Below are 22,055 nucleotides of genomic sequence, written 5' to 3'. Positions count from 1 at the left end.
ACGAACTCTGCTATGAAAACTAGCATGTATAAATCGTAATTAAACAATTTAACAATCAATTAAAAAGGAATTTATACCGAGAACATATGGCCAATAGGAACACTCACGACCAGTGTGACCACACAAAATAAGACAACATGAAATCACACTGCTGATAAAAAAAAAGGAGCCGCATGATAGACAAAACATGACAATATGAAAGCAAGCTGCCAATTATAAACATGAGCCTCATGCTACACAGAACATGACAACAAAAACACGAGACAAGAGCGTGAATATCTGAACCAAAAACCAAACTAAACAAAAGTGCCGGGATCCGAACACCATGGTCCGCACACACAACTCACGTGTACAAATTAGCATATGGCCTGAGCAAACTCAAAAGGTCATGCTCACAGCAAGACAATAGGAGTTTCAGGGAGCTGTGTCACGTCTAGTTTTGGTTTTGTTTTGTTCATATTTCATGTCTTATTTTTGAGGTTTTGTGTTATGTTATCCTGCCTTGTGCTCCCCTTTGTCATGTGATTCCCTTGTCCTCTTGTGATCATGTCATGTGCTTCCTTGTTTAATGTGTTCTCATTGGTTCAGTGTCTTGTCAAGTCATTAGTCTCTGTGTATATATTTATTCATGTTTCCACAGTCTTGTATTGTTTACTGTAAACCTCTGTTGGTGTGTGTGTGTCACGTCATGTCATGTCTTCGTGAAACAGTTGAAGCAAATGTGCTGTATTGTGTCGAGGCTTCGAAACAATCCGACACCCGTCTCCACGGTGACCCCTAGTGGTCAGAACATGCATAAAATCCCCTTTTACAATTTTTTTTTATTGAAAGTAAAATCTTTCAAACACAATTATCTAATAATCTAATAAGATTTCTCAAGTGTATATACAGTATGTTCTTTAATCAATTGTGCAGGGTTTGTTTTGTCTGTTCTATGAATGGCTCAGCTAAACAGGCCACTAAGAATATTAACTACCATTAATCATTTTAATTATACTAATGTCTAATTAAAACGTCTACAAATGTATAAAACTGATCAGAGGTAAAACCCACAGACACTTGTTCATGGGTTCTCAGTGATTCATGGGTTGACAGAGATCATTGCCCCCTGTGTTGAACCATTGAAATTTTGAAATGTTTCGAAACAGATATGGCGTAACGCAGCCTTGTTTACTGAAGTCATGTGACTCTGGCAGTTTGATACAAAAAAGACTCATAAAGGCTTCGAAGCCTCATGAAGCAGTGTTTTCAAATTGCCATCACTATTTATTCTTAGTCAAGTCTGTTTTTTTTTTTTTGCTCACTTTAGTTTGGATTATTGCAAATAAAACTCTCCTCAGTGGATCCATTACAATCTGTCACCAAACTAAGAATAAATCCAACTGAAGTGACAGAATCCTGACACAAATCGGCAGACAACATTTGGAATATTTAAAATATATATATTATTTTTGAAAGTTTCCATGACTAATATGGAAGCTTATGGGTAGTAATATTCAATTTGAAATGTAATATGCAAAATCACAATGCAATATGTAAAATGGCAATGCATTTCTGTATTTAAATTTACATTTTACATTACCATTTGTCACGAACCACACCGAACAGAAGACAGGTAGATCCAAATGCAGTAAGTGAATTTTAATGGGGAAATCCGTACTCAAAATCCAGTCCAGGCAGGGGTCATAATCCAAACAAGCAATCCAAACAATGAGACACAAAGACAGGAACAGGCAGGAACAGAATACAGAAGTGGTGTGATATCTTACAAGGACTCCGTGACACATACTAAAACAGACAGGGTATATATACACAGGGAATACAAGCTAAACAAGATAACAAGGGGGGCGTGGTAAACTGAAACACCTGTGAAGACTAATCAACATAACGGGGAACAACTGAGCATGACAAGACACATGGCAGGATCACATGACAAGCAGGGAATAATATGACAGACACTAACAAGGAACAAGACACAAAACCCACACCGTGACATAACCTCCCCTCTACGGAGCGGCTACCAGACGCTACAAGACGTGACAGACCAAACAAAAATCCAGGCGGGAGGTGGAGTGGTGGAGGATCAGGGGGAGGGATGGAGGGCCAGGTCCATGGAGGGAAACGGGGACAGGGAGTGACAACTCATCTGGCGGCCAGGACGGGGACGACAGTCCATCGGGCGGCCAGGGTGGAGACTTTCCCTCGGGCGGCCAGGGCGGAGACTTTCCCTCGGGCGGCCAGGGCGGAGACTTTCCCTCGGGCGGCCAGGGCGGAGACTTTCCCTCGGGCGGCCACGGCGGTGAAGACCCCTCGGGCGGCCAGGGCGGAGCAGACTGTCCATCGGGCGGCCAGGGCGGAGACTTTCCCTCGGGCGGCCAGGGCGGAGACTTTCCCTCGGGCGGCCAGGGCGGAGACGACCCCTCGGGCGGCCATGGCACCAGAACAGACACCACCGGCTCAGGAACTGGAACTGGCACCACCGACTCAGAAACAGGAACTAGCACCACCAACTCAGAAACAGTAACTGGCACCATCGACTCAGGCACCGGAACTGGCACCACCGGAACTGGCACTGGAACTGGAACCAATGGCTCCGGCACTGGAACTGGCACCACTGGAACTGGCACCACTGGAACTGGCACCACTGAAACTGGCACCACTGGAACTGGCACAACCGGAACTGGCACCACCGGAACTGGCACCACCGGAACTGGAACTGGCCCCACCGACTCAGGTTCAGGAACAGACACAGGCTCCGGCTCAGGAACTGGAACAGACACAGACACTGGCTCCGGCTCAGGAACTGGAACAGACACAGACACTGGCTCCGGCTCCGGAACAGACACCACCGGTCCAAGTGTGTGCGTAGCCCACACACACCACATGGCTGTGGCCATAATGGCCAGTGTCGCGGTCACTGAGGGCTCAGGAACAGACTCCCCTGGCTCAGAAACAGACACAGAAACAGACACAAGCACTGGCTCCGGCTCAGGAACAGACACTGGCTCCGGCTCAGGAACAGACACTGGCTCCGGCTCAGGAACAGACACTGGCTCCGGCTCAGGAACAGACACTGGCTCCGGCTCAGGAACAGACACTGGCTCCGGCTCAGGAACAGACACTGGCTCCGGCTCAGGAACAGACACTGGCTCCGGCTCAGGAACAGACACTGGCTCCGGCTCAGGAACAGACACTGGCTCCGGCTCAGGAACAGACACTGGCTCCGGCTCAGGGACAGACACTGGCTCCGGCTCAGGGACAGACACTGGCTCCGGCTCAGGGACAGACACTGGCTCCGGCTCAGGGACAGACACTGGCTCCGGCTCAGGGACAGACACTGGCTCCGGCTCAGGGACAGACACTGGCTCCGGCTCAGGGACAGACACTGGCTCCGGCTCAGGGACAGACACTGGCTCCGGCTCAGGGACAGACACTGGCTCCGGCTCAGGGACAGACACTGGCTCCGGCTCAGGGACAGACACTGGCTCCGGCTCAGGGACAGACACTGGCTCCGGCTCAGGGACAGACACTGGCTCCGGCTCAGGGACAGACACTGGCTCCGGCTCAGGGACAGACACTGGCTCCGGCTCAGGGACAGACACTGGCTCCGGCTCAGGGACAGACACCACCGGCTCAAGTGTGTGCGTAGCCCACACACACCACATGGCTGTGGCCATAATGGCCAGTGTCGCGGTCACTGAGGGCTCAGGAACAGACATCACCGGCTCAGACACAGGCACCGGTTGTACGGCCATCTTGTCCAGGGACACAGGGTCTGCAGGCATGACGTGAGCAGTTTCTGGCTGGGCAGACACGATGAGAACAGTCTCCGGCTGAGCAGACGTGACGTGAACAGTCCCCGACTGGGCAGACGTGACGTGAACAGTCTCCGACTGGGCAGACGTGACGTGAACCGTCTCTGGCTGGGCAGACGTGACGTGAACCGTCTCTGACTGGGCAGACGTGACGTGAACCGTCTCTGGCTGGGCAGACGTGACGTGAACCGTCTCTGGCTGGGCAGATGTGACGTGAACAGTCTCTGGCTGGGCAGACGTGACGTGAACAGTTATGGAGGGAGCCTTTCTCCTCCTCCTGCGTTTTGGATCCACCGGACTCTGGACCACCGGCACTGGGACCACTGGGACCACCGGCGCTGGGACCACCGGCACTGGGACCACCGGACTCAGGACCCCCGGAACTGGCATGGAGGAAGTCTTCCTCTTTCTCCTTCGTGTCCGCGAGTGACTGGGTGCTGTTCTCTCCCCGGAATTAACCGGGATCGCAGCACTCTCCTCCCTGATACGAGCAACCAACGCAAAACATTCATATAAAGTCATGCGCGGCTCCTCCTCTTCAGCTCGAGAATTCCCATTCAGCTGCCTCCTCTCCCTCTTAGTGTTTGTGGAATAGTCATGAAAACTCATACCGCTGGATCTATGTGTGACGGAGTCCTTCTGTCACGAACCACACCGAACAGAAGACAGGTAGATCCAAATGCAGTAAGTGAATTTTAATGGGGAAATCCGTACTCAAAATCCAGTCCAGGCAGGGGTCATAATCCAAACAAGCAATCCAAACAATGAGACACAAAGACAGGAACAGGCAGGAACAGAATACAGAAGTGGTGTGATATCTTACAAGGACTCCGTGACACATACTAAAACAGACAGGGTATATATACACAGGGAATACAAGCTAAACAAGATAACAAGGGGGGCGTGGTAAACTGAAACACCTGTGAAGACTAATCAACATAACGGGGAACAACTGAGCATGACAAGACACATGGCAGGATCACATGACAAGCAGGGAATAATATGACAGACACTAACAAGGAACAAGACACAAAACCCACACCGTGACACCATTCTAGCAACATTTGGTGCAAAATGAAAATGAAAATTCAATTATATAATTTACATTTGCCATTTCATACACTAGTTTTAATATGTAAATTGAATACATATTTTAACGCTTTATAAGTTGCAAAATTAAAATTAAAACGTATTACAGAAATGATTAGATATGTTTTACATGTTCAAGCAAAAACTGTAGCAAAATTGTAATTTAAATGTAATTTTTTCTTAATTGCATTTACACTCACAGTTAAGCTACGTTCACACTACACGCGACGCGATACCATTCATTTTCAATGGGGAGCGGGCGACTTCCGGTGACACGCGCAGTCGCGACCGTTGGCGACTGGATGGGGCGTGTCTGGCGACGCGACAAAGTTGAGAAATGTTTAACTTTATGCAAATGAAGAGCGACTTTCGGGAGCGACAACCAATAGGAGTGAAGTCAGTGGAGCACACGTGATCCGTCACTCTTCAGTGCTGCGTCAGACCGAGGCAAGATGAATGAGAAGTTTATTTTAGCAGTCCGAAACTGTCCAATAATGTATGATATGTCTCCGTGTACATACAGTGGTACTCGCCGTGCTGACTCCGAGTCTGAATGGTTTCGTGAACTCAGAAAGACCAGTATTTGCCCATTTGCTGCAGTTAAATAGCCGCGATAGCACAGGGCACTCGCTGTTTCTCATTCATCTTTAATATTATGCATTTAATGTACTGATTCCATTTATATTTAGACTTTTCCTTCCAAAATGTTAGCTTGTAGAGGCAAGAAAACAGATTTGTTGTCTACAACATAGAGTAACATCCGTGAATGTCACTCACAAACATTACTAGGCAACCAGTAGTGGGAACGCCCACTAACGACCTCACCGCCAGCCACTGGCGACATGCAGCGACAAAGTCGCTTGTAGTGTGAACGGGGCTTTAAGACACTTGCGATTGCATTTCCATTAAGTGTCCCGCAATGAATGTAGCAAAATTCAATGTGCAATTTGAAAATGCATTCTGAGCCGATCACAAGCCCAGGCTCAGCAACAGGTAAACATAGGCTATGGTGCGTATTTTGAGGTGTTGGAAGGAAACAGGGCGGCGGCAGAGCTGATACGAGTGTTAAATTCACTAGTAGATGAAGTGGAGCGTTGACAGAGAAATGGTAGTGTTTCCGAAGATAATTACGTGCCTGCAGGTGATAGAACCAGTACAATGTTGGACCGTCTGGGTCTGGGAGAATGTTCTGCCTTATCAAGCGTCGACACCCGTGTCAACATTCTGCTGCGCTGCTGTTGTCTGATGCTGGACTGTGTTGATGGTTTCGTTTTGTATAAAATATTATCATTGTCTGATACATGCTTATCTTTATTCTTATTAGACTACTATTAACTGAAATACCCAATAATGTTGGAGATCCTATAGTTTTTCCTTACAAATGCATATAGGCCTATTACTCTGAGATCACATAATATGACAAAGCTCCATTGGTATTCGGTATTAATAGCTACCGAAAAATGTGACCGCTCTTTATTTATTTAGAACTGACTGTAAAGTTCAATAAAGTGACGAATGTGATGTGTGACCATCTCTGTTTATGCAGCTGTATAATCATAAAATATGAGGCAGACATGCGAGTCCCTTGTATAAAGCATACTGATAAGGTACATGGTCACGGAATCTGACGGGTCAAATTCATCGACCTAGCCTTTTTTGGGTGAATGTGGAGCAGGTCGAGGCCTGGTGACGTCATCGTCTATAATTCAGTGTCTAATATTTTAAACAATGAAGCAGCACACAAACCTTTAACCGGCACAAACAAACGAGACTATTTTGGGTGAATGTGGAGCAGGCTGAGTGACCCCAGAATGACCAATAGGCCTAAATCTTATTTTAATATTTAAGAAACCGAAGCAGCACAAAATAAACGTTTATCGGCGCAAATTAGCACAAACATATGAGACTATTTTGGGTGAATGTGGAGCAGGTCGGGGGGCTGGTGACGTCATCGGCTATAATTCGGTCTAATATTTCAAAAACAAAACCTGCACAAACCGAACGAGACTATTTTATTTGGAGCATGTGGTGGGCTGGGTGACAGAATGACCTATAAATATTCTTTTACTATCTAAAAAACAGAAACAGCACACACAAACAAAAATTACAGCACAAACGAAGTAAAAACTATTTGCCGACGTTTTGCATTGGGTTGGGGGCGGGGCCAACTTCACAGTGATTGACAGGGCGGGGCGGGCACGTGATAGGCTCAGAATGCATTTTCAATTGCACATTGAATTTTGCAATATTCATTGCGGGACACTTTATGGAAATGCAATCGCAAGTGTCTTAACTGTGAGTGTAAATGCAATTAAGAACAAATAACAAGTTTTTGCTTGAACATGTTAAACATATCTAATCATTTCTGTAATGCATTTTAATTTTAATTTTGCAACTTATAAAGCGTTAAAATATGTATTCAATTTACATATTAAAACTAGTGTATGAAATGGCAAATGTACATTTTATAATTTCATTTTGCACCAAACGTTGCACAAATGTATTGGAAAATTTAAATTTAAATACAGAAATGCATTGCCATTTTACATATTGCATTGTGATTTTGCATATTACATTTCAAATTGAAATTTGCTACCCATAGACAGAAACCCCTACAAACCTTGATCTACATCATCGTCCACAAACATCTGAGATAATCTGTCTATAAAGACTACGAACATTATACAAGATCCAAAAACGCAGAAGAACATTCACAAATATTCTTGAGACAGTATACTGATGTAATCAGCTCACTATGTATGTATTAAACTACAAATGTCGCTTGTGTATTTGTGGATTATATTGTAAGCTTTAAAAACCATGTAAGCTTCTTATGTGTACATTTTCATGCTTGCTTTTGTGCATTCCTGGATTTACTTCTGCATTTGTGAATTTCTTGCAGTATTTGTGAACAAAACATGAATGAAAATCCTAACCTTTAGAATGAACAGTGAGAAGCGCCTCCATCCCCGCATGGATGTGGTCGGTCACATGACAGTGCAGCAGCCACTGTCCAGGAATTCCTGCAGTCAGTTCTATGGTCTGAAATGTTCCTGGGAATAGGTCATATACATCAGCACGATGAGAATGATCCATCTGAAGGAAAGAAAACGAGAGTGTTTGAGGGACAGTTTAACACCTAAGTGGGATTTAGACATTATTGTGTTTCAGAAGTGGATCTACTAGGGTGGCATGGTGGGGGTTAGAAATGCTAAGAATAAGGCCCAGTCCACACGTATTTTTTATAAAATGAGTTTTTCCTCATCTCGTTGAAAATCAATGAACGCGTTCAGGCACAACAGTGAAACTAGAAAGATGACTAGTTTCACAACCTTGTGATAAGTAATCACAAAAACAGAGTTTGCTTGTGCCAGTGACAGAGGGAAAAGGTTGGGGCTTTTGAACCAACTGAACCAAGTTTCAGACCACAGGACATGGTTCCAGTAATTCATGCTCTTGGAGGGGAAATCTCGTTCACTTGAAAACAAAACAAAAAAACACGCTATAAAGCTCTGTCAAGACTGTCTGTATGAACACGCCAAACCAACAGGTGGCGATATAACCCTGACCGCAAAAACACGTTGGCCAATCAGAAGCCTGAAAAAAGGTTATTACCAGTTCTGGTAGGTTAACAACATGTTGTCATAAGCAGTAACCTGCCTAGTATTGCATTCTGATGCCTCTGTTCCACAATATGATAGGAGAACGGTGCATGTATCTGTATACATGTTATAAGCCCTGTTAGCACAGTTATTAGCAGCAATATTTTGGCTATGTCCGCCATTGCACAGAATCGCCTCATGTAAACAAAGGAGATAGCGGCGCAAAATCTGACGTCAAACAAAGAAGATAACAGTGTGCACTCCGAAATCTTAAGCCAAAATCTCTAGATTCACCGGCTATACGACAACACTGCAACCAGTGTTTCTGAAAATCTTCACCCTGGCAGGAGTTTTTAAAAAGGTTCGGTCCAGTGACCGGATACTGCGCTTGTGTGTGGACAAACGGCCAAACCGCATAGAAAAAGCTGTGGTTTTGAAAATACCTGTGTTCGTGTGGACAGGGCCTAAGTATTGCCACCCCATCTGCCACTGTTGTGTCAGTGTCACTGCGGCAAGGAGAGCTGTACGTAAATGTAAACAGTGTTTCTTAGGGTGCTTTCACACTTCAGATTCTAATATATTCAGATTCGATTGCCTGGTCCGAACCCAATTTCGATTGCTCCCCCTTTCAGCAGCTGTGCTTCAATGTAATGAGATAAAAATACAATGAACTGCAAAATAATGGGAAGAGAACACATCTTTCTATTACTTTGTACATGCACATTTTGTTGTGGTGGGAATTTCCCGAATGCCTGCTCTGTTTTTATTACCTGATCATGGAAGCATCTCCGAATGGCAACAGTGTCACGTAAGAAACTAATCTTAATCAAGTATTTCCCTTTAAAATTATACATGATGTTTATTAATCACATATATATTATTTCAGTGGATTTATTATTCATATGAAGTTCATTTTACATTTTACATATTCAGATCAGGGTGACTAAAAAATGGTGCAGTGTTTATGTGTTTGACATCACAGAGTTTACAGGTATTTCGGTTCTGATGTGTGAATCTTAACAGTAAAAAGACTTGTGTGAAGAGCAAATGTGGTAAATTTACTGGAAAATGCAATCTGATGAAAATGCACATTTACCAGATTTAATGTGTGAAGGCTGCTACTGTCATAGCGCCCTGGATATTGAAATATTGCTTATTTTTAAATGATTTTTAAACAGTAAGATTATTGATTTGAGGTGTCTATGAGGAAATGCAGCTCACATATGTATGGACATGAATGTATATGTCATGCCATAAATTTAAAGGTAATAGACGCTTGCTTTACGTTGGTGTCGATACACCTCATGCCATGTATATACCTTGTAAATGAAGCTCTGGCCATGGAAATGTACAGTGTGCATGTCCACTTCGTTCCCCAGTCCTAACAAATACCACTCGGTCTTGTCTTTCTCTTTCATATCTAACCCATGGAGGTTAGCATACATCTTTCCATTAATACCTGTGGAAGAGAAAGAGTTTTAAGTTCTTCAAAAAAAGCAATCTGAATGTACCACTCTCACACACACACACACTTACCATGCATTTTGTTGCTCTCCATAAATTCCTCACTATATTTGTCAAATCCGTCTGGGTTAAGGTACAATTTTATGTTGTCATCCAGGTAGTGGGACTCATTTTCATCAAACACCATGAAAAGGAGGGCAAACTCTTTATCAACGTCTTTTCTCCGTCTTTCAGTGTCCAGGGTGCCTTTACGGCACACTATCAGTGGACCCACCAAACCGCTCATCAAGTCCTGAAGGACATTCACATAGTACACCTGTAAATCTTCAATCATACTGTAAAACCTCACATTATCATGTTCACTTATTGCTTTCATAACATTCTTCCAAGTAAGATCTGATTTCTTTACATGCAATACACATACAAATGCAACATTTTCGTTAAAACCAAGGTTATTTTCGTAAACGAAAACTGAAACTAAGACTAAAACTATTGGTAAAAAAACATTTTCGTAAACTGAAATAAAATTACAAATTCATAATAAATGAAAAACTAAAACTAAACGAAACTAACAACAGTTACTGAAAAACTAACTGAAATAAAATAATATTTAGCAAAAATAAATAATCGTTTTCGTATTTAATAAGCTCTTTACTTTGGTGGAAAATCTGACCTGTGGCTGTTTAGGGAAATGCCTGAAGGCTATATTGCGCTTCACACGCGTGAAGTTGCTGAGGCGATTATTACCGCTGTCCTGTGTCGCGCTCAATGAAGGGCGGTAGCGTCGAACACATCGCTAGTCCTAAGCGGCTGTTCATAAAGGATGCGTCTGTGGCAGTGGAATAGGAAATAACTCAAGGTAATGAACTTCTTTTAACTTGAGCGCGGCGTTTTTAGAATGTCCTTTCATTTGCGAGACGCGGGTGCAACAGCAAAACAAGTCCGTCAAGCACAAAAATACCTTTAATGTACTACTACTGTATGTTTGAGATGTCAGGTTTCATGAAGGTTGACAGGCTGAAAGGTGCTGTTGTTATCTTTGTTTTTACAAAAGGTTTTCTGCTAATAATATTATCAACAATGTGGAGACATGTCCATGTGTGTGACATGGAGACATGTGTGTGAACACCACACACACACACACACACACACACACACAGACACACACAGACACACACACACACACACTCTCTGGTCCACTATCTTTGTTGGGACTCTCCAACTCTCCATAGACGTAATGGTTTTGTACTGTACAAACTGTATATTCTGTCTCCTTACACTAAACCGTCTCCTTACACTAAACCGACCCCTAAACCTATCCATCACACACAACACACACACACAAGACACAACCACACACACTAAACCGACCCCTAAACCTACCCATCACACACAACACACACTAAACCGACCCCTAAACCTACCCATCACACACAATACACACTAAACCGACCCCTAAACCTACCCATCACACACAACACACACTAAACCGACCCCTAAACCTACCCATCACACACAATACACACTAAACCGACCCCTAAACCTACCCATCACACACAACACACACTAAACCGACCCCTAAACCTACCCATCACACACAACACACACTAAACCGACCCCTAAACCTACCCATCAAACACAACACACACTTAACCGACCCCTAAACCTACCCACACACACACACACACACACACATTAAACCAACCCCTAAACCTACCCATCACACACAACACACACACACATTTAATTTAGGTCCCCACAGTGACACGAGTCCCCGTAAGTGTGTGTGCATTCAGGTTTAAGTCCCCACCGGGATAGAAAAACATGTACACACTCACTCACACACACTCACACACTGCATAGATACTTCATTATTTAATCACATTGGCTTCACAGCAGGTTGTCAGATTAATTGAGCTGTTTTTTTGTTTTATGTACCAGTGTCACTCTGCTACAATGTACAGCTGAAAAAAGTAAACTATGTTTAACAAGATTTCATCTTTAATATGAATTAGTTTGTCTGACTTTTTCATCGTTTTTTTTCTTGTATACTTTTAAGTTCCATTTATTTGGTGCTTTGTTCAATCTCAAAACATTATTTTTATTTTTATTATTACGATGTCTGCACAAGAGTTAACTGTAATCTCGGCAAACATTAAACTTTGCTGAAATTATGCGTCTCGCTTTGGTCTACCCTGGAAGTGTTCTGTTTGCTCTGCCAAACTATAATTACTAAAACTAAAACTGAAACTAAATAAAATAAAAACTAAATAGAAATGTGTTTGCAAAATAAAAACTAAACTAAAACGAACAAAACCATTAATGAAACGAACTAAAACTAAACTTAAATTTAAAGCAAAATTGAAAACGATATTAAAATAAAAACTAATTTAAAAAAGCAAAACTATAATAACCAACTAAACAATAAAGGTTTTGTTTGTTAACATTAGTTTACTACATTAGTTTACATGATCAATAAACAATTATTCTACAGCATTTATTAATCTTAGTTAATGTTAATCTCAACAGTTTTAAGATCAAAATAAGTATCTGTTAACATTAGTTAATGCACTGAACTAAAATAAACAACATTTTTATTAACGCATATTAACAAAGCTTTAAAAATATAATGTTGATTGATAATTCATATTAGCCAATGCTTTAACAACCTTATTTTAAAATGTTACCAATTTTTCATACTTGGTGTATGTAAAACGCCTGCAATGTGCTTGCTATGTATAATGTATAGATTATATTATGTATGTGTTTTATACCTTAACAAAGCTGACAGAAGAGTAGTAGGCAAACGTTATACAGTTTGGATCATTGCGACCCGGACCTGATCGTTCTGGAATGGTCCAGTTGTATGTCAGCACCTGACCTATAACACACATAACGCACATACAAATATACTATTCTCTCCTGCACACATAAGAAGACAAATTTGAAAAACATTTTTATTATAAACAAACCTGGAGGAACACCATTTTGATGGGGTTCACTGGTCTTCACTCCATGGGCATGAACAGAATATGTCTTGTTGGCATTGTTTTTAAACACAACCTGAATCCTCTCACCGACCTCAGCTCTAAGGATGGGTCCTGCGAATACAACAAGGGTCACTACAGAACCACACAGGCAAAGAGCTAAAACAAAGAGACCTGCTATATCAATGCTAATTATTTATGTAACACTGATCTATGAATGCATCACTGATGCTTAGTATTGCTACAAATTATATATATACACAGTATCTCACAAAAGTAAGTACACCCCTCAGCAAACATTTTAGTATATCTTCTCAAGGGACAAAACTATAGAAATGAAACTTGGATATATTTTAGAGAAGTCGTTGTGCTGCTTGTATAGCAGTATATATTTACTGTCCTCTGAAAATAACTCAGCATACAGTCATTATTGTCAAAATAGCTGGCAACAAATGTGAGTACACCCTAAGTGAACATGTCAAAACTGTGTCCAAAGTAGGGATGTCCCGATCCGATCACGTGATCGGAAATCGGGCCCGATCACGTGTTTTCAGACTCGATCGGAATCGGACCTCACCTCCCGATTAGTACTCGGATATATATGTATATATATTCTCATTATTTTTGAACACATATATAGTTATGCGGTGGCACAGAGTTACGCTGGTTTCACACTGCACGCGTTAGCAGAGCATAAGCAGCGCAGGAGCAGTGCATATGGTGAGCAGGAGCAGGACACGCGCGTTTTGCTTTCACACTGGCAGCGTTTGTCACGCGCGGCTGAACCGCGGGTTGTGTAGGCTACAGACAGAGTACTCTATAATGGATAAGTTGGCATTGCTTTTTTTTTTCGTTTTCAAATACATTTAAGAGAAAAGACTTGTCAAGAAGCTTATTTTATTAATAATTTCATATAACTTTTGGTTCATCTTTGTTTTTATTGTTATGGCAACAAGTTTGTTTTTGGACATTTGTTTTCTTTTTAAATTGCTGTTGGTCATTTGATTGACTGTTTAAACACAATAGATATCATCAATGCACTTTTTGGATAAAACTGCGGTGTATTTTGGCCATGATCAATGTATTGTCACTTTAATTCAGCAAAAGCAGCGCAGCAAAAATAGACTCGGCGCCGAAACGATCGCGGCACTTCTGCTCTGCTACTCACTGCCGCGCCACCTCTGCGCGCGGTGTGAATGTTCTAAAGCCTGGTTTAATCTGTTAACATGGGCGGCGAAAAATATACGCGCTGCACGCTCTGCTAACAGTGCAGTGTGAAACCGGCGTAAGAGTTAGGAGTGCAGTTCCTAAAAGCACATTACTGGCTTTGCAAACACTGTAGCACTTTTATTTTTTATTTGTTTACATGCCTGCCGGGTATTTTAAGTTGAGGTGCTATTTGTTTATATATTAGACTTTTTTTATATTTACTGTTGCACTAAAGTCCAAAAGTGAAGAATTTATTTATTACTTGATTGTTCAAGCTACCTCACAGAAGTGCTCTGTTTGTTAACAGAGTTGTTGAATGTTAAAATAAGGTGAATTAAATAAAAAATAAGGAACATCCTGGATCTGTTTTTTCGCTCTTCTTTATTTTATTTTTTTATGTATTAAGTATCGGATCGGGACTCGGTATCGGCAGATACTCAAAATCAAATGACTCGGACTCGGACTCGAGGGCAAAAAAACCTGATCGGGACATCCCTAGTCCAAAGTGTCAATATTTTGGATAACAATGTTATCTAGCACTGCCTTAATCCTCCTGGGCATGGAGTTCACCAGAGATGCACAGGTTGTTGCTGTCCTCTGAAAATAACTCAACATACAGCCATTATTGACAAAATTGTGAGTGCGTAACAAAAGTGAGTACACCCTAAGTGATAATAGCTGTACGTCATTTGACCATGCAAAGCCACATGTCCTATTCATCATGTTCATGTTTTTGTCTGCTTGAAAGGACCATACAAATTTGTGTATCTTGTATTAGAGCAGTTAAAATGTGTGCTTTGAGTACAATTCTCTCATACTGACCACTGGATGTTCAACATGGCACCTCATGGCAAAGAACTCTCTAAGGATTTGAGAATTAGAATTGTTGCTCTCCACAAAGATGGCCTAGGCTATAAGCAGATTGGTAACACCCTGAATGTGAGTTACAGTGCAGGCCAGGGTCATACAGAGGTTTTCCAAGACGGGTTCCACTTGGAACAGGCCTCGCAAGGGTCAATCAAAGAAGTTGAGTCCTCGTGTTGTGCGTCAGGTGCAGAAACTGGCTTAAAAAAACAGACGCATGATCGTGCCAGCATTGCTTTAGAGGTTGCAGAAGCGGAAGGTCAGCTTGTCAGTGCTCAGACCATACGCCACTCACTGCAACAAGTCGGTCTGCATGGCCATCGTCCCAGAAGAAAGCCTCTTCTGAAGCTGGCTCACAAGAAAGCCCACAAACAGTTTGCTGAAAGCAACCTGTCCAAGAGCATGAATTACTGGAACCATGTCCTGTGGTCTGATAAGACTAAGATAAACTTGGTTCAATTGGTTCAAAAGCCCCAACCTTTTCCCTCTGTCACCGGCACAAGCAAACTCTGTTTTTGTGATTACTTATCACAAGGTTGTGAAACTAGTCATCTTTCTAGTTTCACTGTTGTGCCTGAACGCGTTCATTGAATGATAGTTCATGAACTCGTTCATATTTTGGGGCGAACGTGAACTGAACTGATGAACCTTACTGTGAACTCCTTCATTCTGGTGTCTGTGAACGGCACGCTCTCTCAGTTTAACTTAGTTCAATAGGGTGCCAGATTTCTATAGAGCCTTCCATGCGAAAACCCGGCTAAAACACACCGTAAACAGGCCTTAATATGTAGCGTAAAAAACACCCAATCTGGAATTTGAAATGGAAAATTATTTTAAAAAATAATAAAAAAAACATTTGCACCTTATGGACTACTCGCCTGTTTTTCTTTTAATAATTCCTCATTAAAAAGACCATTCAAGCAGCACGTTTTTCCTCATGTGTTTGAGAATATTCTGTAGGGGTGAAAGCTGCGGTGTGGAATGCTGAATGGACAGCAACAAAGATTCAAAATTGGATATGAAGATGAAATCTGACGCATAGCTTGTGTTCAAACTGATGAAATAATTGCTGTCTGTGGTTCTATATGGGCTGTGGCAATCATTTTGAAAAATAATAGCTCGCAGCAACATATGGAAAAAAAGAACTATGAACTAGTTCATTTTTGGAACTGTGAACTTAGTTAAAAATGTTGAAGTATGACCTATGAACTGAACTAGTTCATTTTAAAATTTGTGAACTGAACTTTGAAATAGTTCATGTACAAAGTGAACTTTCCCAACACGTTTCACTTCCCCTATTTGTTATTAACACACACACACACACACACACACACACACACACACACACACACACACACACACACACTCAAAGTCACAAGGTTTCCCCAAAGAGTTTGGAAACATTTAAAAGCATATGAATGTCGTTCCTGCAAGAAAAACAAATGTTAGTTGATTAATTAAAAAATAAAATCACAATAACAATGGTGCTCACACAAAATATTGACACTTTGGACACAGTTTTGACATGTTCACTTAGGGTGTACTCACTTTTTTTTGTTGCCAGCTATTTTGACAATAATGACTGTATGCTGAGTTATTTTCAGAGGACAGTAAATATATACTGCTATGCAAGCAGCACAACCACTTCTCTAAAATATATCCAAGTTTCATTTCTATAGTATTGTCCCTTTAGAAGATATACTAAAATGTTTGCTGACAAGTTTACAAGTACCATTCCATATATTCAGAGTTTGATTCCATATATTCAGAGTTTCATTCCATATATTCAGAATTCCATTCCATATATGTAATCTTCATATTATAAATACAATAATTTCTTGAACTTTTGATAAACAGGTTTCAAAATCGACTTTTTTTTTTTAATCTTAAGGAGTGTTGTCAGAGAAAAAGGAGTTTACAAAGTCAGATGTGCCATACCCATTATCCCCAAGTGCTCCTCATCTGGACGCCTGGGCTTCTGTATGGTAAATGTTCCATCTGTGTATTCACGAAACACCACCTTCTTATATTCAGCACCAATATGATCATCTGATTGTTCTAGGTAAGTACTTCCAGGGCTGAGTAAAGAAGGACAGAAAATGAGAGAGAGAAAAAAAAAAGAAAGACAGAAAAGATAATGTGTGCATGAATGTGTAAATAGGTAAAACTGTGTGTGAAATAGAGGGTCTCAAGCACGAGACTTGACTCTTCTCAGTCAAGCCTCACTTGAAGTGTTAATCTTAACCCTAATGTCTCATTTTAGAGCTCAATTTATGTGTAAGAACAAATATGCATATATGTTTGTGGGTATACCTATTCTCCAGTGTAGCATTGTGTTTCTCTAGTTCCCATGTTCGGTTTGGTGCATAATTCCACAAAACCTCCTCTGCTGCTATATAGTACCGCACTGTGGAGGTGAAGCGCTCTTGTGCAGGAGTCGTTGAACATGTCTTCACTGTGTAATGCTGACGCATGCCCGACATGTAGTGATCAGTTGTGCGACAGCTCAGCTCAAACTCGCCTGGAGTAAAAGTGCATACTTATGAGCATATGTTTACTGTCAAAAATAATGTATTTTGCTTATATCTTTTAATTATTTACGAAAACAACAAGCTTTTCAGACATTACAAGACTTAGCAACTGCGTATCAAAGCAGAGAACTGGGATAATCTTCCCTAATTTTGTTAAAACCATTGTTGTGCCAAATCCTACATCCCCTTGGACCCCGAGAGGTAGCGGTTCGTAAAGCCTGATCTAAATGCCTTTTGCATTATGTAGCTGATCAAATAAATCATAAATCATGATTAAACACTTCTTCAAAGTGGATAACGCAGTATGTTTAGTATAGTTTGTCTGGATATTACATTGGTGCAAACAATATTTTTTTCTGATGTGATGCCTCAAAAACATTTCCCCTTAGACAGTTAATCATCATTACAAAATTCACATATACTGTACACGCCTACTACATCTCATTAAATAATTTTAAAATAAAACAATAAATAATAATTAGCACTATAATTTTAGACTGTACTGTAATTTACAATCCAAATAGTTAATATTTAATAACATATTAATTTACAAAAAATATTATTATCATTGAGTCACATTAAATATGTATAGATTTGATTTATTTCCACTTTTTCCTCCAGTAATGTACCTTATGTTTTCATATCTTCCTTGTTGCAAATACTTTTGTGTATACATTTTGTGTTATTGTTATTTTTGTTGTTCTCTCTTGTTTGAAATCATCATTGAACTAAACGAGTTAAACTAAAACTTGATAACAAAAAAAAAAAAAAAAACCTTGCAGTGTCTGTTCTGGAAATTACCTACTAATAATTTACTAATGGAAAATTACCTACTAATAATATATTTTTTTTTTCAGAACATTCTGGGAAACAAAAATCGCTGGTTTAGGATCTGGCACGACACCGAAATCAATATTAGCATAACAAGCGACGTATCAAAGCCAATCACGCCTTCCATAGCTTGAGCATAATGGATAAGCATTGACACACCAACACATCCCTGATATAAAAAGCGCTGTGACTTACCATTGTTGTCAGGTGTCATGCTAACGGTCACTGTGGTATGTGGGAAAATGCTGAGAGTGTCACGGTTCATCCCATCGCGCTGAAATGTGTTACCCTCAAAGTAGATACCATGGATATCCACCTCTGTGCCCAAGCCAAGTGTGTGCCACACAACATGTTCCCCGTTACACAAATCCAGATCAGGCAGGTTTCCATACATGAAGCCATTTACCGCTGAGAAGAAACACAAACATTCTTAATACTGCCAGGATATAAACTTGTATATTCACAAAGTGACTGTGTGATTAAACACACACAAACACATATATGCATACCATGCATCTTATTGCTCTCCTGAAACTCAGCATTATTTGGATCTGAAGCATCACTGCCAAACGTTTCAATGTTCTGTTCCAGGTACCAACTTTCATTCTCATCCATCACAGAGAATAGCAGGAAAAACTCATGCTGAATTTTGTCAGCATGCTAAAGGAACACACCCAAAACATGGAAACACACACACACAAAATATATAGGTTATTATATTCACCTGCATAGTCTGAAAAGCAAAAGATGCATTGCATATATGGCACATTCCACCAACAAGGTACACTTGTTTGGTGTCCAATGATTTTTTTAAAGCAGTACAGACACAAATCTTATTTTTGTTGTGAGACTTATTCTGCTGTTATTTTTATTCTAGTATTAAAAGTAACTATTTCAAACACATCCGATATCTGTGAAGAATAACAAATTTATTAAATGTTTAATTTAGATTCCAAATTAATTAAATGTTTAATTTAGATTCCAATATAAACTGAGAAAGTTTAGCAGCGGTTATGCTGATTATATCAAGAGATTTCTGCCAGTCCTGTTCTCTAAATGAGTCAATGGCTGAGACTCTCACCCTCACCCTTTGTCTTTATGCATTTCCTGACCATTAAGCTCAATGTACAGCTGTGCTTTTGTCTCTGTGATCATGTGAAGGTATGGGTGATCAGGCTGATTGGATCATTTGAATGATAGTGTTATGCTGATTAAGGCCTGTTTCTCTTGAGCAAGCCAGATAACCTGCCAAACTGGTTTTCACTTGATTGAATCAAATCATCCTCTGCATTGTTTGAATTTGTCTCCACCTTCAAAAGTCCCTCCTCCTAAGACACCATGAAAAGTTATGTAGTTTAGATTTTGTTGGACGAACTACAGCCACGCTCAGTAAAGAATAACTTCAGTTTGAACGTGATCCCAACATCTCCTGGTTTTTGCTTCGATAAAGGAATAAAAGTATCCAACATCTGTATCATAGCTATTAAACCTAAATGACCAATGTAACATGATATCCCACATTAGCTGTGTCGTGCACAACCCTGTTATGATTTTCTGCTTATGCTAAAAACACAATTAAATACGACTTTTCAACTTTTGCACAAACTACAGTCTAGATGGCATTCTTCAAACAATCAAACCTATACTGTAAGAAAAAAATCTAACAAATTAAATATTTGTGGAAAGTACCATATTGTCTGCATTGGCCTAGTATGTGAGTTTGTTACCTGATGCCCACTTCCATCAAGAACACCTTTTTTGCACACTTGTATGGGCCCAAATAAACCAGAGTTAGTGTCACGAACAGGATCAACAGCGGAATAGTATAAATAGGAAAGACAAGGTGGATCATCGGCAGAGGGACCTTCAATTACTCTCCAGTGATAGGTGAATCGTTTATCAGGAGCCACAGAGGCTCCATCTTTCTGAGTACCTGTGGAGGAAACAATAATAAATAAATACATTAAAAAAAAAACTAGAAATGATTTCCCTTCATTATTTATGCTATGTATTTTGTTCATATTTTAGCCAAATATTATGCAATGTGTGTATTATATTATTATTCTTTGTGTTCAGTTTCAAAATGAAATTCTCAACAAAGGGCTAAAGCAATGGTAAGCATTTTACCAAAGGCCCTTTTTTTGGATGAATGCCCCTCTACTTTGCTCTTAGCACCCCAGTTGAGAACCCCTAGCTTGAAGGTCTACATGATTATCTGTGTGTACACCTGTAGCTGTATATGACTTACCATCCTGATACTTTGCTCCTTCATAGGCCTTCTCATAATGCAAACCATGTGGCTGAATGCTATAGTTATGAGTAGCTTTATTAAGGAATGTCACAATGATAACATCACCAGTCTCTGCTCTGATGACAGGACCTAGGGTGGGGGTGGGGGTGGGTTTAGAGATAACGGATCACTTATCATCTTCACAACAGAATGTTTAAACTATATTAATATAACTGTGCTTCATGAAACTGAGAGCACTCATGCATCGTAGCATGGCACCAGCTCTACGGCATTTTACTAGAACTCTTATTCATAAACTTTAAAGTCAGCAAGAAATCAAAAGTTACCACATTTATTTTCTTTATTAATGTCACTGGTCTTATTGTTAATGATTCATTTGTGCATGTTTTTTTTTATTTTTTTATTCTTTAATCAAAACTTGCTATTACTGTGATATTCCTGTGCCGTATTGCAGGTAAGCGATTTACATTGAGATGCCCTAGCTCACTTTTCACAATCCAATTAACAAGCGATGTATAAGTCAAAGTCCTGTCCTACATTTTTTTTTTTTTTTTAAGCCATCTCGCTCACAAAAACATCATAATGTGGCTAAGTAAGTAACTTCCATTTAATGCATACTTTAAAATATTATCAAAGACACATCAGTGTTCATACACATATAAGACAAAAGTAAGGATTTTACCCAGAATTCCAAGATGCTCATCTGAGCCCGCAATATGAGTTTTGGTAGTAAATGTTTCATCAGTGTATAAAATGTATCTGGCCTTGCGGTAAGTTCCACCCAGTTTACCACCATCACGACTGAAGTACGGCTCAGAGTCACTGCAGGAAAAGAAAGACATTAACACGCTAATCCAATGACAACATTAACCATTAGCCACAATTATATCTATGATTATTACATTAATGACATACTGTATTTGAATCTCTGTGTACCTTCAAAGGCTTCAAAAACAAGGTCAATTGAGATATATTAAAGGCCCACTGAAGAGCCTTGGAACGCACAGCTTAGTATGATGTGTTGATGTTATTTACACTGTAACAGGAAGCTAAGGCGGGACATATTGAATTGCCCCTCCCCCTCTTCAAATAGCCAATAGTGTTTAGTTTACCTCACAGACTGTAAGTCGTACTTGACAGCACCATGGAAGCGAATGATACGTTGATACATTGGATTCAATAATAGAGGCGTGAATAAATTATAGCCATTTCATTCTTAACCAACGTACAGTTGGGAAACGGAATAAAACTCGAGTGTTTGAGCAACCGAACACACATCTTTGACCCATATTGCTCTGTGACGTGTCAACAGTCGCTTTGGCCAGGTGGTGTTTATAGCATAGGGGGCGGAGCTTTAGATTCTAGAGAGCATTTGATTGGACAGAAGATGTGATGAGAAGCTGAAGTCCTCA

General features: G+C 40.6%; 1 protein-coding gene across 2 annotated transcripts in view; it reads right to left on the bottom strand.

Moving 5' to 3' along the window:
• Positions 1–22,055, bottom strand: part of hephl1a (hephaestin-like 1a) — a 34,615-nt gene that overhangs the window by 5,216 nt on the left and 7,344 nt on the right. For both annotated transcript variants that reach the window (XM_084419353.1, XM_084419354.1), the window contains exons 7-18: positions 21,326–21,465; positions 20,641–20,772; positions 20,120–20,325; positions 18,902–19,052; positions 18,588–18,800; positions 17,344–17,551; positions 16,969–17,108; positions 12,943–13,071; positions 12,745–12,851; positions 10,043–10,262; positions 9,826–9,965; positions 7,841–8,000 (exon numbers count right to left, since the gene is read on the bottom strand). In XM_084419353.1, coding sequence (XP_084275479.1) covers positions 7,841–8,000; positions 9,826–9,965; positions 10,043–10,262; positions 12,745–12,851; positions 12,943–13,071; positions 16,969–17,108; positions 17,344–17,551; positions 18,588–18,800; positions 18,902–19,052; positions 20,120–20,325; positions 20,641–20,772; positions 21,326–21,465 — 1,946 coding nt within the window. The remainder of the gene's footprint in view (positions 1–7,840; positions 8,001–9,825; positions 9,966–10,042; positions 10,263–12,744; positions 12,852–12,942; positions 13,072–16,968; positions 17,109–17,343; positions 17,552–18,587; positions 18,801–18,901; positions 19,053–20,119; positions 20,326–20,640; positions 20,773–21,325; positions 21,466–22,055) is intronic.

Source organism: Rutilus rutilus, assembly GCF_951802725.1.
Source record: "Rutilus rutilus genome assembly, chromosome: 9".
Lineage (NCBI taxonomy): Eukaryota > Metazoa > Chordata > Actinopteri > Cypriniformes > Leuciscidae > Rutilus > Rutilus rutilus.
Note: the sequence above shows the minus strand (reverse complement) of the source record. Positions and strands in the feature narration are given on the sequence as shown.